The 12,629-nt window shown below is 52.0% G+C and overlaps 7 protein-coding genes and 1 non-coding gene across 8 annotated transcripts; 5 read left to right on the top strand and 3 right to left on the bottom strand.

Moving 5' to 3' along the window:
- Window positions 1-310: 310 nt before the first annotated feature.
- On the top strand, window positions 311-1,110 carry BJX67DRAFT_255094 (uncharacterized protein). Its single transcript, XM_071026285.1, has one exon. The coding sequence runs from the start codon at window positions 442-444 to the stop codon at window positions 910-912; it is 471 nt and encodes a 156-aa protein (XP_070882576.1). The 5' UTR covers window positions 311-441; the 3' UTR covers window positions 913-1,110.
- On the top strand, window positions 881-1,591 carry BJX67DRAFT_363425 (uncharacterized protein). The gene has a single exon (XM_071030096.1). It carries the CDS (start codon window positions 1,247-1,249, stop codon window positions 1,526-1,528), a length of 282 nt encoding a protein of 93 aa, XP_070882575.1. The 5' UTR covers window positions 881-1,246; the 3' UTR covers window positions 1,529-1,591.
- A 541-nt stretch (window positions 1,592-2,132) lies between these two features.
- BJX67DRAFT_254952 (WD domain protein) lies at window positions 2,133-4,315 on the bottom strand. The gene is made up of 2 exons (XM_071026284.1): window positions 4,074-4,315; window positions 2,133-4,019 (listed from the first exon to the last, which is right to left on the bottom strand). Exons 1-2 carry the CDS (start codon window positions 4,238-4,240, stop codon window positions 2,537-2,539), a joined length of 1,650 nt encoding a protein of 549 aa, XP_070882574.1. The 5' UTR covers window positions 4,241-4,315; the 3' UTR covers window positions 2,133-2,536.
- A 27-nt stretch (window positions 4,316-4,342) lies between these two features.
- BJX67DRAFT_363363 (SAE2 C-terminal domain-containing protein) lies at window positions 4,343-6,843 on the top strand. Its single transcript, XM_071030095.1, has one exon. It carries the CDS (start codon window positions 4,454-4,456, stop codon window positions 6,560-6,562), a length of 2,109 nt encoding a protein of 702 aa, XP_070882573.1. The 5' UTR covers window positions 4,343-4,453; the 3' UTR covers window positions 6,563-6,843.
- BJX67DRAFT_363361 (peroxisomal membrane protein PEX16) lies at window positions 6,829-8,693 on the top strand. The gene is made up of 4 exons (XM_071030094.1): window positions 6,829-7,141; window positions 7,204-7,239; window positions 7,291-8,125; window positions 8,181-8,693. Exons 1-4 carry the CDS (start codon window positions 6,988-6,990, stop codon window positions 8,302-8,304), a joined length of 1,149 nt encoding a protein of 382 aa, XP_070882572.1. The 5' UTR covers window positions 6,829-6,987; the 3' UTR covers window positions 8,305-8,693.
- BJX67DRAFT_254947 (ribonuclease H2 catalytic subunit RNH201) lies at window positions 8,329-9,644 on the bottom strand. Its single transcript, XM_071026283.1, has one exon. It carries the CDS (start codon window positions 9,524-9,526, stop codon window positions 8,486-8,488), a length of 1,041 nt encoding a protein of 346 aa, XP_070882571.1. The 5' UTR covers window positions 9,527-9,644; the 3' UTR covers window positions 8,329-8,485.
- A 212-nt stretch (window positions 9,645-9,856) lies between these two features.
- Window positions 9,857-9,944, bottom strand: BJX67DRAFT_t82. The gene has a single exon. It is a non-coding gene; the product is annotated as a tRNA-Cys (tRNA).
- Window positions 9,945-10,246: 302 nt separating this feature from the next.
- On the top strand, window positions 10,247-12,629 carry BJX67DRAFT_254754 (Cupin domain protein). The gene is made up of 5 exons (XM_071026281.1): window positions 10,247-10,462; window positions 10,549-10,703; window positions 10,750-11,910; window positions 11,967-12,215; window positions 12,269-12,629. The coding sequence occupies exons 1-5, from the start codon at window positions 10,398-10,400 to the stop codon at window positions 12,478-12,480; spliced, it is 1,842 nt and encodes a 613-aa protein (XP_070882570.1). The 5' UTR covers window positions 10,247-10,397; the 3' UTR covers window positions 12,481-12,629.

Genomic DNA, 12,629 nt, shown 5'->3' with positions numbered 1-12,629 from the left:
GACGTCGCGCACAAAATCCACCGTTCCTTTTTTTTTTATTCCCCTCCTCCGTTTCCGCAGAATATTTTTGTTCCCTAAGTCTTCCTCAATACACAAGAGCATCCATCACATTGATCCATCCATTCGCAACCGAGAGACTACCATCTCAGTCTCAAATCATTTCGCCTTGCCTGTACTGACTTGGAGGAATTCGCAAGGCAAGAAAGTCGTATGTATGACTCAATAGTAAAGGGATATCTTTCGGATAGATATCTTGGTAAACCGAAGGGGTTTAAGTCATTTCAGAACCAGGTTCATGAAGCCAAGGAGGTATGACTTGGCTGACGGGGTTGAGCAAACGGAAAGCAAATTGTCACGAAGAGGACGGGTCGGATAAGAAACCCTTAAACCCTGGCTCAATGCACAAAATGGAGGCGTAGTGGAGACGAGCGAGTTGACAATATGTCAACTAGTTGTTGGGGCAGGCGCTTTGGATATGGCCGGGTTGCTTGCAGTTATAGCAAACCCGCTCACCCTTGGCTTCTGTGGGACAGTCGCGAGAGACATGGCCGACTTCGCCGCCTGCAGTACGCATTAATACGCGCAAACGGGGCCAATTTTATGGGATTAACTTACAATTGTAGCACTTCTGACCGTGAGTGCAATCACGGGCCATGTGGCCGAAGCCGCCGCAGGAGTAGCAAGTCTGCTGACGGCCGCCAAAGCCACCACCGAAACCACCTCCGTAGCTGCCGCCTTGCGGGCAGTTTCTGGCGATGTGCCCAACGCGACCGCATTTGTAGCACTCCTGGCCGCCAGCCGGGCGCTCGTTTTCGGCCGCTTGGGGGCATTCGCGAGAGATGTGACCGACACCGCCGCAACGATAGCAGGACTTTTCCTTGGGAGCTACAGTGCATTCACGACCTACATTGATGCATGTCATTAGAATCTCCGGTAAGTAGAAGGCGAAGAGATAGGCCTCGATGGTTGGGTTTGACAAGGAATGACTTACTGACGTGTCCCTGTCCTATGATCATGATAAGACCAGGTCAGTTAAATACGATGTTGAGATATGACTAGCAAATGATAGTTTGAAATAAGAGATGGATAGTACACACCACCACAGTTATAGCTTTGAGCACGTGTCAGCAAGTATAGTGCGGAAAACAGCATGGCGAACATACCAGGTAGGGGTTCCCTTCTTGGGGCAGTCACGAGCCTAGGCGATTCGATATTGTGAGAATCCGTGTGCCTCTCGTAACATAAAATGAGTGATGCTTGGATTTACCTGATGTGTGGCATCGCCGCCTATTTTTCAAGTAAAATTGTTAGCGAGAGGATTTCCTTCCGACGAGGCTTTCTGAGGCACGACACAAAGACAATTCAATTCTGCGTGCAGTGCACGAGTTGGCATCGACGTCGAATGACGCAGCAGCCAAAAGACACGAATAAGCGAAGAAGACGAAATCCTCTTGAAGGCTCCTTCCTGCTCTCTGGATTGCTTCGGTTTCAACACCGGGCGTGCAAGACATGCGAAGTAACAAATTGAGTGCCAATGACATGTCGCGTGTCAGAGATTTCAAAACTCACAGTTAAAGCATCCACGACCTCCTGCTTGGAAACTCATCTTGATCGGGGACAGAGAATTGAATTCAGAGGGAATGTGTTGTTCTTGGGAGAGTGGGATTTGCTTGAGGGGCAGAAATTTAAGCAGGAATTTAGTGACTTGCAGGGGCGGAAAGAGGGTTGATTGCAGATAAACGGAGATCCAGCCTCGCCAGTGCGGGGGGAGCAAGCCTTCGCCATCGCTTGTTCCTGGCTTCCTGACCGAAACCAGGCCTTGATGGTAGTTGCTGGCCTTGCATGACTCCTCAGCGTCTGTTTTTTTCTGGGAATGCTTCGCTCTTCATCCTGTTTCTGGACTGGCTCAGGATGTTCCTCGCACCTCACCTCTCGGAAATGGTCGTTTGCCACCAATACCAATAACCAGCCGACCGCACACTCGGACGGATGGGAGTCAGGAACATTGCAGCATCAAGTGGACTTTTTTATACCACACCCTCTTGCGCCACTACTTCCACCTGCAGTAAGGTGTGTATGCCATGAGAACTTATGCCTTTCAACCCAGTCCCGGTTATTCTGCGGCTGTTTGTCTTCTCAGTGTCTGAGTGGAGAGCTTTTCAGGTCTAAAGATTGGCTGCACTCCACGCGGGTTGAAGTTGTCGGGAAAGGAAATGGTGCGTGCAACACAGCAGCTTGGTTGGTAGCGGACTACAGCAGCACGCTTATCGCCCAGGACAGGACTTCTGAAATGATATCAAGAGAAATGAGAAGAAAAGTAGGCTTAACAGCGTTCCGGAAGTGCGGCGAGATTTAAAGTATCTATTCTCCAAGGTCCCCGGATGAAAATCTACCTTGGTGGTCGGCCCAGCGACGACCAAGCCCTAACAAATTCACAAAAGCGCGACAGTAGGGGCAGCTTCTTATTTATTATTAGGATCAAATTCCTAGCCGGGTCATATCCTGATTATAAGGTTCATACTTTTCGTTCGCCCGTTTATGTGAAGTCGTAGAATTCGAGAAGTTGGGCGTATTCTTTTTCTCGAAGTAACAGCAACCGTTCGTCGTCAAATCCAATGTAGCCTCGTCCCTGAGTCGCTTTGCTAGGCACATCCACCAAGGGCGATCGAGCCCGCATTCCTGATAATAGCCCGAGATCCCCGCCCTCCAAGGTGTGAGATTTGTTAGGGCTAACTTTAACGCTGTTATCGTCCTCCGACGCTTGGTGATCCGCAAATGGCGAGATCGAACTCTCAAGCTCCCAGATCCTGACTTCGTCTCCACGCGAGCTAACGGAAACTGCCTTACCTCGGTCGCTAACTTGCACCGCCGAAACGGATGATGTATGACCCCAGAGTCTTTTGCCGCCTCTAACATACAAGCTGTCTGAGTTTGACACAACAAGGTACACGGTTAAAGTGTTGTCTGCGTGCGACGTAAGAAGATAAGGATGAGAGTATGAAACTGAAGTTGGCGGATCTTGATGTAGGATTATTGGCTGAAAGGGATCGGTATGCGAATGAGTGATCGACCTGCGATCCGGGGCCGACGACCGTCCATGCCTCCGACCCATATGTAAATGCACAACACCGTACTGCGTATCCACCGTCGTCGTGAGCCGAGAGCTAACTTGCTGACCGGATTTATCAAAGTGTAACTCCTGTATCCCTAGCGACCAACCGCAGCCGAGGTGAAAAATGCTGTAAACTATAGACGCAACGACGAGCGGTCCCGTCGGGCGAACAGAAAGCGACATCGGTGACAGCATATTATCTGCCTTCAGAGACGCAATGGGATATGCTGCGTCTGGCGCGCCGGGGCTATCCGAACCGAATGGCAATTTATAGAGTGAGAGTATCATATGTTCTGAAATGACCATAAGATAGGGATATGACGAGGCCACTGCAGTTACGGCACCGTGGGCGGATCTGCTGCAGGAGAAGCGCAGGTCCAACCGCAATTTTGCCGTGTCCATTTTGTAAATGTTGAATCTGCCATCAGCGAACCCTACCGCAACTTCAATGCAATTCGTCTCGGGGCCACAGGCTGCGGTCAGTGCCGTTGGAGTGGATGAGTGTATAAAAGTAAGCTCTGCTTTGCAGCTTCCTGGCCTCTCTGCAGACCAAGCTCGAAGCCCCGCCTGCGAGTCCGCCGTGAATACAAAACCAGTACAGAGTGTCGCCAACATTGGTGGTCTGGGCGGCCGGGGGATCTCGACTTCGGTTATTCGGCAGCTGCCTTTGGACCAGTTGTGCCTGAGCTGATACTGTCGCTTCCAATTCGTGACTCGCTCATTTCGATTCAATCGTCCATGGTCCAGCCACGTTGATACCCTCGGAGAATATTCAAATTTGGATTGAGGGAAGGTAGGTCGTCTAGTCATCGCGAATCGGCGAGCGCGGGGTCGTACCCATTTCGAAAAGTACTGTCGCTTCCAGAGCTCCGAGTCCCCAGCAAGAGCATAAAACCGATGAGACAACCTAGCATCAGAAGTTAGCTAGGTCTCCCTCGATACTGCTGCAGAATGCCTGTACCTTTGGCACGTAATTAAGGATTGTACGGGGAGGAAAGAGAGAACATGGAGTAGAACCTCGTTGCTCAAGGAGGAAAGGTGGTCGGGTGCTCGTCCGGTTTCGGTCGTTCGCTGTCGCTTTGGCGGAAAACCTTTCGACAGCTCATCATTGTGACCCCTTTTCGGCATCTTGTAACGTGCATGGCACGCACAAAAGGAGGCTTGATGCCATCGTTGCCGGCGAGGAAGAGGGTGGACTGCTTATCTAAGTGTGACGGAACGGAGTTTCATCCATGATCCGTCGTCCTGCCGCGACGGCCACCAAAACACGCCGTTCCTATTTACACAAAGCTCGGGAGCACCCGACAAGATCAATATCCACTTCGTTGTCCGATTCTCCGTATGGACGCGCTAAAAAAACTCCATATATCTGTTGCTCAAGCATTTGAAAATAGCTTGGATAAAGCTTACAGGGATCTCAATGCTCAGCTCACCAGCTACGAGACACGCGTCAAGGATGCTGAAGAGAGAGCCAGAATTGCAGATGAGGCCTGCCGCGAGATGGCGTTAGCGGCGGACATGCTGAGACACGAGATGCCCTATCTGCGGGAAGAATGGCGAGAAAAAGAGGTTGATTCGACGGATAATGGGCCTCCCCTGGAATCGCTTGAACTAGACGAAAGATTCGAACCGGCGCGCGTTTTCGGCGAGGAGAACGATTCCAATCTCAGCACGGAACAACTCAAAACAATCAGCGAAAGGTATAGCGAGCTGTACGGACAAGCTGGCACGTTCTTAGATGCCTTGATAGCTCTCAGAGCACAGGTCAAAAGTCACAAAAGAAAGCTGGAGCGCCTGCAGATTCTATTCCAGCGTCGCCAATTCACCCTCAAGCTTGGCCGGCAGGTTGTCAGGTTTCAACGTGTCGAGAAAGGGTCACCCCAAACGACGAGGCTACTGAACGCCGGCGGGGGTGCTGCTAACCCAAGCATATTAAATCGCAAGTCCGTCGCGTCTACCCTCACGCAAAGAAGCGACACCAGGGACAAATGGGGCAGTGCTGGCGAGGAAGAGCCGCGGGTAGGCAACCCAAGGCCAGATCCTACGTCAGACTCTTTGGCTGATGGATCACCACCACCTCTCACTCTAGCATCTTCGAGCCCCGGAGTCGGGATCCTGAAACGAACCAACTCCGGTAGCCATCAACAAACTCAGAACACTTCGTCTTCCAACAGTGCGGAGAGTGGCGGTCAATGGTGTCCTACCAGAGTGAAAAGCGAACCCATCTCCTCTAGCCCTCTTGCGATTGATTCTCCGCGTCGTGGACCACCGGGAACTCAAGATTTAGACGATATCGGCCATACTGTAGCTACTCCAACAAAAAGGTTCCGCTTCTGTAGGGATCAGAACCTCCACTCATTGCCGGAGGACTCTACAAATATAGCGGAATCGCTGTCGGGACAGCGAATTACTTACCAGAACCATACGAATGAAACAGAAAAGGGCTCCAGGGTCCTTCAACCGCTTGATAGCAACCGCCAAAATCCAAGTGATATCGGTCAGTGCCCAAACAAGAAACGGAGGAAAGACGTCGGAAGTATCATGAGAATATCTACGATAGCAGAGGACGGTGATGAAAATCGCCCACCCGCCTTTGCGATGGAGCAACGGGCAAAGTCGCTAGAGGTCAGCCCATATGCGAGGCAGCCGGCGAGCGAGCGCCTGCTAATTGACCTCCTCGAACGGCCGTCGTCGTCGAGCAAATTTCTGCAGCCCAAGCACCCTACTAGCGGATCTAAAACTAGTCGCAATCGCGCGCGCTCACCTGAGGAAAACAGTACCGTGATTTGCCGTAGCGAATCAACTACTATGTCTACCGCAACACCATCGAGTTCGGCACCTTCAAGCGGTCATCGAGAATTGAGTGCTCTTCCATATGAGGCAGGGAACGGGAGCCAAACAGAGGTAACGCCTGATGACGAACCCTACAGAGCACGACCCCTCCACCGACTTCATCTCGATCATTTCAAGATAAATCCAGACCACAACCAAGGACTGGATTTCGCCTATGACGAAGTTGTCCGGGGGAAAAACGAGCGTAAATGTGTTAGTGGTTGCACGCGCCCCGGCTGTTGCGGAGCGACGTTTCTTGCCATGGCGCGGTTTGGAATCCCCGCAAACGAGGCCGGGATGGCAATGAGCGACCAGGATGTTCTAGAAGAGTACTTGGGGGAAGATAATAAGCATTCGATTGACAGTCTCAGCTCAGAGCAACGTTGGGAACTTTTGCAAGAAGCAAAGGCGCGGGTCTTTTCAGATCGCTTTGGGCGACACAGACGCCAACATCACCGGCCGGGCACACCCCCCGGCTTCTGGCGCACGGATATGCCGAGCACACAGGAACTGGAGGGGGACCGCGAGGAGGCGCGAAGAGTAGAAAGGGAGAAAGTGAAGCAACGGCACAGGGAAGCAATGCGACCAGGCGGTCGATGGATATTCGCTGACGAGTAAGCCCTGAGGCTGATCTCGTCAACCCGACGACTGTTGGTAAATATTAGGTCATTTAAGTTGCGATAACGTAGCGTCAGATTCTTGGCAGATAAATCATCCAAAATTGGGACATTAAAGAACGACGTTCAGGCCGGACGTCTAAATTGCGATGTTCGCATGCCGTTGCTGAGAGCACAGTTCCGGAGGTATTTCCATCTTTCGGGCTGTGGTTGGGAGCGGCCTGGGGCTCCCGTTCCATACCTCGGCATTCCTTGTTTTCTTGGCATCTTCAGAGCACGTGCAGTTGCTTCCATCTCAGAACATCTCATTTGCTCCTTGACAGCCTGATCCTAAGCTCTTCCATCTGACAAGGCGGGTCTCAGCATCGTTCTTCTTGCTCCTCTATATATTTGGTTCTTTCTTGATGTGGCCGCGCCTCTTCTGGTATGGAAGCCGCTCGAAAGCCCAGAAATCCAGTTCCTGTGGTCCTCCTCCAGCCGTCCAAGTGGCTGCCACTGTATGAAGATTTTGTGACAAAAAACGCAAGCTCGATAGGGCAGGTCGAGTCTGCTCTGAGGTCGCTTACGTATATTATTCCGGGTTTGTCAACCTCTCACTGTCAGGGGGCTTTTATAGGTTCACTGACGCCTCTCTCTCGACAGGACGGTACCGCGATTCCGAGATCCCTTCAGAATGTGGTACGTTAACAAGTTCAAAAATCTCATGCTGCGCATCTAACACTTTTTCAGTTCATTCAGGAGTTCAGTTGTTATCGCTGTATCACGATTCTCTGATCTCGAAAGTCATCTCTAATCTACCACCAACCGTTCGCCGACCAACGCCCACCCCTCACACCCGGTACACCAAGTATTGGACGTCACAGTCTCCTTTATATCAAAAGGTCGCCCTGACTCTTCAAACCGTTCAGTATACCGAGCTTCTATGGGAAATGATTGCGCGACGCCGGGGGGAAAGGCCCCGCTGGCGCGTTGTTGTCTTTATCGAAGTCGTGAAGGCGATCTGTCGCCTTCTTCTATTACGCCTGACAAACTCGCGGCCACTTGTCAGCCCCCCACTGCCCGAGCGTGATGTAGACCCCAGGCCACTGGAAGAAGAGGATAACGATTGGAACGGGATGCATACTCCGGTCAGCGAGCGGTCGTCCGATCTCGCGTGGACCATGCCTCGAACGGGGCTCTCGCTTCCTTCTCTGCCTGATGTAAACGACGTTTCGAACTATCTTATCTCGAAAGTTCTTACAGCGGATGACATCAAGCCGCCGAAGGCGCTTCTCCACAGGGTCACAGGCCAAGGACAATTAGCAGAGGTACTGCATATCCTTCGGCCTGTTGTCTACGCACTCGCCCTACAGCGATGGCGTGGCGACAAGCGGAGCTGGAGGCCTTGGTTGATTGGCTTTGGCATGGAGTACGGTTGCCGACAACTAGCTAAGGCCGACTTCCGGGAAAGAGTTGCTGGTGGCCTCCGCGGGCTGACTGGCCTAGAGCGAGAGGAGCTGAAAAAGCGGGATTGGTCGATGGGATGGTGGCTGATGCGATCCGCATTTTATGAAAACATTACCAAGTACGTTTACTCGACGACATGCGGCTTATTCCTCCTGCAGAACTAACTTTTACAGGTCTACATTGAAGAGCTTGACAGGGAAGATGAAGGGAAAACCACTTCTAGATCTCGTAGGCAGCATCATTGAAGATTACGAATACTTATGGGATAATTACTACTTCTCAACCGCGACACTGTGACCACCCCAACGAGATCGAGTTATGCGCGGACTACTGTCTTGGATATGTCATCTTTATAATTCAGCAGATACCCGACATTTGATTGCTTTCTCGCATTGAGGTTTCCCATGCTTAATATTTTTGTGACTTCTAGAATTTGGGAACGATGGGTATCATCGCATCATAAATGTACGGAGTAGATTCATAGGACCTCTGCTGTTTTCTTTCCGAACCACTCCGAGAGTTCCTGATCACCTCCCTTAAACGTATCACTGGACGATAGCAAGAAATCCATCAGCTGCGTGTCGCTATCATCAGCAGGCCAGTCAACCCTCTCCCCGCCCTTAAGCTCAAGCATCTCCTTCGCGGTTCCCCAACTAAATCTACACTCGTTCCCCCACCCAAAGACCGGATCCATATTCCCCCTCAACCACCCCACACACTTCGAATCAGACGGATATCCACTTCCCCATCCCTCACCCGCAGTGTCGCCAGCAGCCTCCTTGAAAGCCTCGTAGCAAACATCCAACGCCACATCCCTCGTAACCTTCGCTGCAACACTAGCAGCACTAACACAAGGGTAAATCGAATCTGCCTTCTTCGCAACCGTAATCCGCAAGGACGGAAACACCATTTCCAACTTCTTCTGATAACTCACCGGGTTCCCAACGGTATCGATATATACCTCGCGCACATTCATCTTTCTTTCCTCGACAACACCACGTATAAGCTCGATTGTGGCGTCCATCGCCTGCGCGTTGAGATTGTAGACTCCGCCAACACTAGCCACTGGGCGCATCATGCCTGAAGAGATGTCCCTCGCGGAGAGGACTTTCGTTGCCCACCCACAGGAATCGTGAAGCTTCGAGCCGGTTGTGCAGAGGGTGCGCATGAGGTTTGCGCGGACGGTGGCAGTCAGGACTTTACTGTCGTCGAAGCTGTATTCCTTGGAGAGGAGGGAGCGATGTAAGTCGTGGGGCAAGTAGAAGGCGCTGTAGACCATTGGTCCGAGGACGGGGCCACGGCCAGCTTCGTCGATGCCTAGGATAAGGTAGTCTGTGTTTGGGTCGGAACAATCTCGGGCTGGTAGTAGTAAGGGTGGGCATGGTGAAAAGTATGCGTAGGATTCGCCGGCTAGGAGTCTCCATTTATCAATGCTGGGGGGGAGGAAAGTTGATGATGATATTGAAAGATCGGCGTTCCCTGTATCCGGGACTGGGTTTGCCGGCGTGTCTTCTTCCATTGTGATATATTAAGATCCCTATCATGAGCTGAGTCTTGTCGAGTTGAGTTGAGATCGAGTGTGATCTTCGCGGAAGCCGTCAATTGAACGATCCAGCTTCAAGCAAGGATCTCTTCTTTGGGCGACGGACGACGCGTCCCACCATCTGCAGAGCGCGTTCCACTCACCCAATCAGAACCCCATCGAGGAGATCATGATATCAACCAAAAAGAGATTTTGCAACCTGAAAAATTCTGTCAATGGCGAGGAAACTGCGGACGAACCGCTGATACCCGGGCGTCGAAGGCAACGGCGACCGTAGATGGTGTAAAAAATTGTCCTTTATTGCCCAGGACCGATCGCGATTCGAACGCGAGACCTAGCGGAGACAACTGTAATTGGCTGCAGCCGCTTGCTCTACCAACTGAGCTATCGATCCACACTCCCATTTGATAAATTTCTACAAATCTCTGATCAGAGTTTGCCGTGCTGGTCGGTGTCAGTGCTTGGGTAGCAAAAACCGCTGTGGGTTGGGGTCACAAAGAGGGGGCTGCAGCTGGATGATCAATTGGCAGATTTCTGAAGGGATATCAAAGACAAGTGTTTGTAAAAGTGTTGAGGTAAACTCAGGGCGGTATCAAGTTGGGAACGCGTCAAACAATTCAGGACTAGCGGCGCCTCCGCGCGTCATGAATTCCAAGTCCCCTCCAGCGTTTTGCGGCTTTTCTCTTCCCAAGCTGCAATTCCCCTCTAACCACAAATAACCGCTCACCCAATTCACTGTCGTGTACATTCTCACTTGCAACTTGTTAATATTTTGTTTAGACTTTCATACCTAACCTCTCTTATAACCACGGGCGGTTGAACGCTTGCAGGACCCGACGTCGCAACAATGGCTCCCCGGGGCCAGGCAAAGGCTCGCGAATTTGACTATTCAAACGTCGGCAAGGCTGGAAGGTATGTCTCACAAACTCTCGACCTAATAAGCAATGACTCTACGGCTTTTGGAAAACCGATGCGTAATAGAACTGACTTTCCGCCAGGCGCACCGGTATCACCCTTAAGGAAGGCAAGCGAGATGAGCATGGCATGGAGGAAGTTGATGGGATCTTTTCATCGCCGGAGAAGTCACCAATTAAAGAAAACGGTTTTGGTGGAAGCGATTCATTCGGCTCTGATGGTATGTCCATGGATGAGGGTACGTATGTCTCTGAAGACCGCCGGAAACCCCCTAATCTCAGTAGGCAACGGCCCTGGCCCTGCCGATTTCCTGAGCGGCGTCAATGGCTCGCGCACACCCTACCTCCCACCCCCCGTCGCGCGATCTCCGACAAAATCTGGCATGACCGGCTCTCCTCGTAGAACTCCGGGCTTGCGCTCCTCCCAAAGTCCAGAACGCGACCTTCCCTCCTCGAGCCCTTCCGACGGTAGGAGCGCGAAAGCTGACTCAAGGCGGGACGTGTCTCCGCTCACAAACCGCTCTATCAACGCTACGCCGTCACTGAGCCATCCCAATGCCGCACGGGCCAAGGGGTACAAAAAAGTCGAGAAGGCACCACCGGTCTCTTTATCTGACAGCGATGCCAACGCAGACGAGAATGGGGACGCTCTTGACCAGGGAGGACAAGACTACTTTGCCGACAGCTTCAATGCGGGTGACGACCACCTGCTCGGGAATAGTTTTGAAGATGGTGAAGGTAGTGCGGAGGAGAGATCATCGCAGGCTACCGCAGCCGAAAAGCGCAAAGGCCCAGGACGCGGTCGCAAACCAACAGGCGTTGCGAAGGGCGCAGGGGATACCGCCTCCCAAGACAAACCAGATGCCCATGAGACTACACAGAAACGAAAGCGCGCCGGACGGCCGACCAAGACTCAAAGAAAAGCCACGGACGATACAGAAGAGCAACGGCCCGCAAAGAAGGCGAAAACTGCGGAACCGAAGGGTCGGATTACAGGCCCCTCAGGCAACCCTGTCCTCGACAAGGTGGTTGAAAACTACGTCAACCGAACTGGGCCACTCAAAGGACGAAGTCTATACATCCTTAAACGCGAGGCTCCTACAGACCCCTCTACGACTCACACGCGGTCAGGGCGCGTTTCCGTTAGACCCCTTGCCTATTGGAAAAACGAGAGATGTGTCTACGGTGATGAGGAGGCGGCCGAAGGCCAACGATTTCCTCTTTCAACGATCAAGGAAATCATTCGGACCGAGGAGCTGGAGCCCGAGAGAAAACAGAAACGCCGGTCGAAGAAGTCGAAATCAAGGAAGAACAATGACGATGAATCAGATTCCGAGGAAGACCAATACCGCGACCCGTACGAGGAAAAAGGGGGAGTTTTGCATGGTTATATCAGAAAGTGGGACCCCGAAACTCAAACGGCGACGAACGAGGAGGAAGTGTTAGGTACATATCTTGATTCCGACATCGGGGCGGTGTAATTCTAACAGTGGTATTCACAGATATTGCATATGCCCCATCTGGTATCGAGACGAGGGACGTGAAAGGTGCTACTTTCCGATTTGCGAAGCTCCTCAGCTCGCCCTTTATCGGCTCCGGCATTGTCGAACTACCTCCCGGTGGAGTCAAGAAGCCGAAGAACTCGAAGAAGATGCATATGGTGTTCTACGTTGTTTACGGGCGAGTCCTCGTAGATGTTTCGGGTGTCCAGTTCAGTGCTGGGAAGGGATGCGTATTCCAAGTTCCCCGAGGTGAGTCCGCTACCACTCCAAATAATAATACCTCACAAAGCTCACTTGCACAGGCAATTACTACAGTTTCGCCAATACCTACAGCAAAGACGCCCGACTATTCTTCACACAGGGCTGTGTCCCAAGAGAGGGTGACGATGCCCCGGGTTCTGCTTCCAAAACTGATGACGCCCTTGATGGCGAGTCAAATACCCCTCCAACTCGCGCGAAGGCGACAACTTCGGGCAAAGGCCGACCGAAGGGAAAGCAGAAGGCCTCTGCTTAGAGCATGGCTTTCCATTTCTCTCCCTTCCGGGGCTCCGTCGTGAGTCTGGTCTCATGAACTTTTGGCATACTTTTTAACGGTCCAACCTTTCCCTGTGCGTGTAAGATCGGACCGCATTCGACCTCTTTAAATGCATTTTGGTCCTCCAG

This window comes from Aspergillus lucknowensis (assembly GCF_044049455.1).
Source record: "Aspergillus lucknowensis strain CBS 449.75 chromosome Unknown BJX67scaffold_50, whole genome shotgun sequence".
NCBI classification, from domain to species: Eukaryota; Fungi; Ascomycota; class Eurotiomycetes; order Eurotiales; family Aspergillaceae; genus Aspergillus; species Aspergillus lucknowensis.
This window is presented reverse-complemented; position numbering and strand designations above follow the sequence as displayed.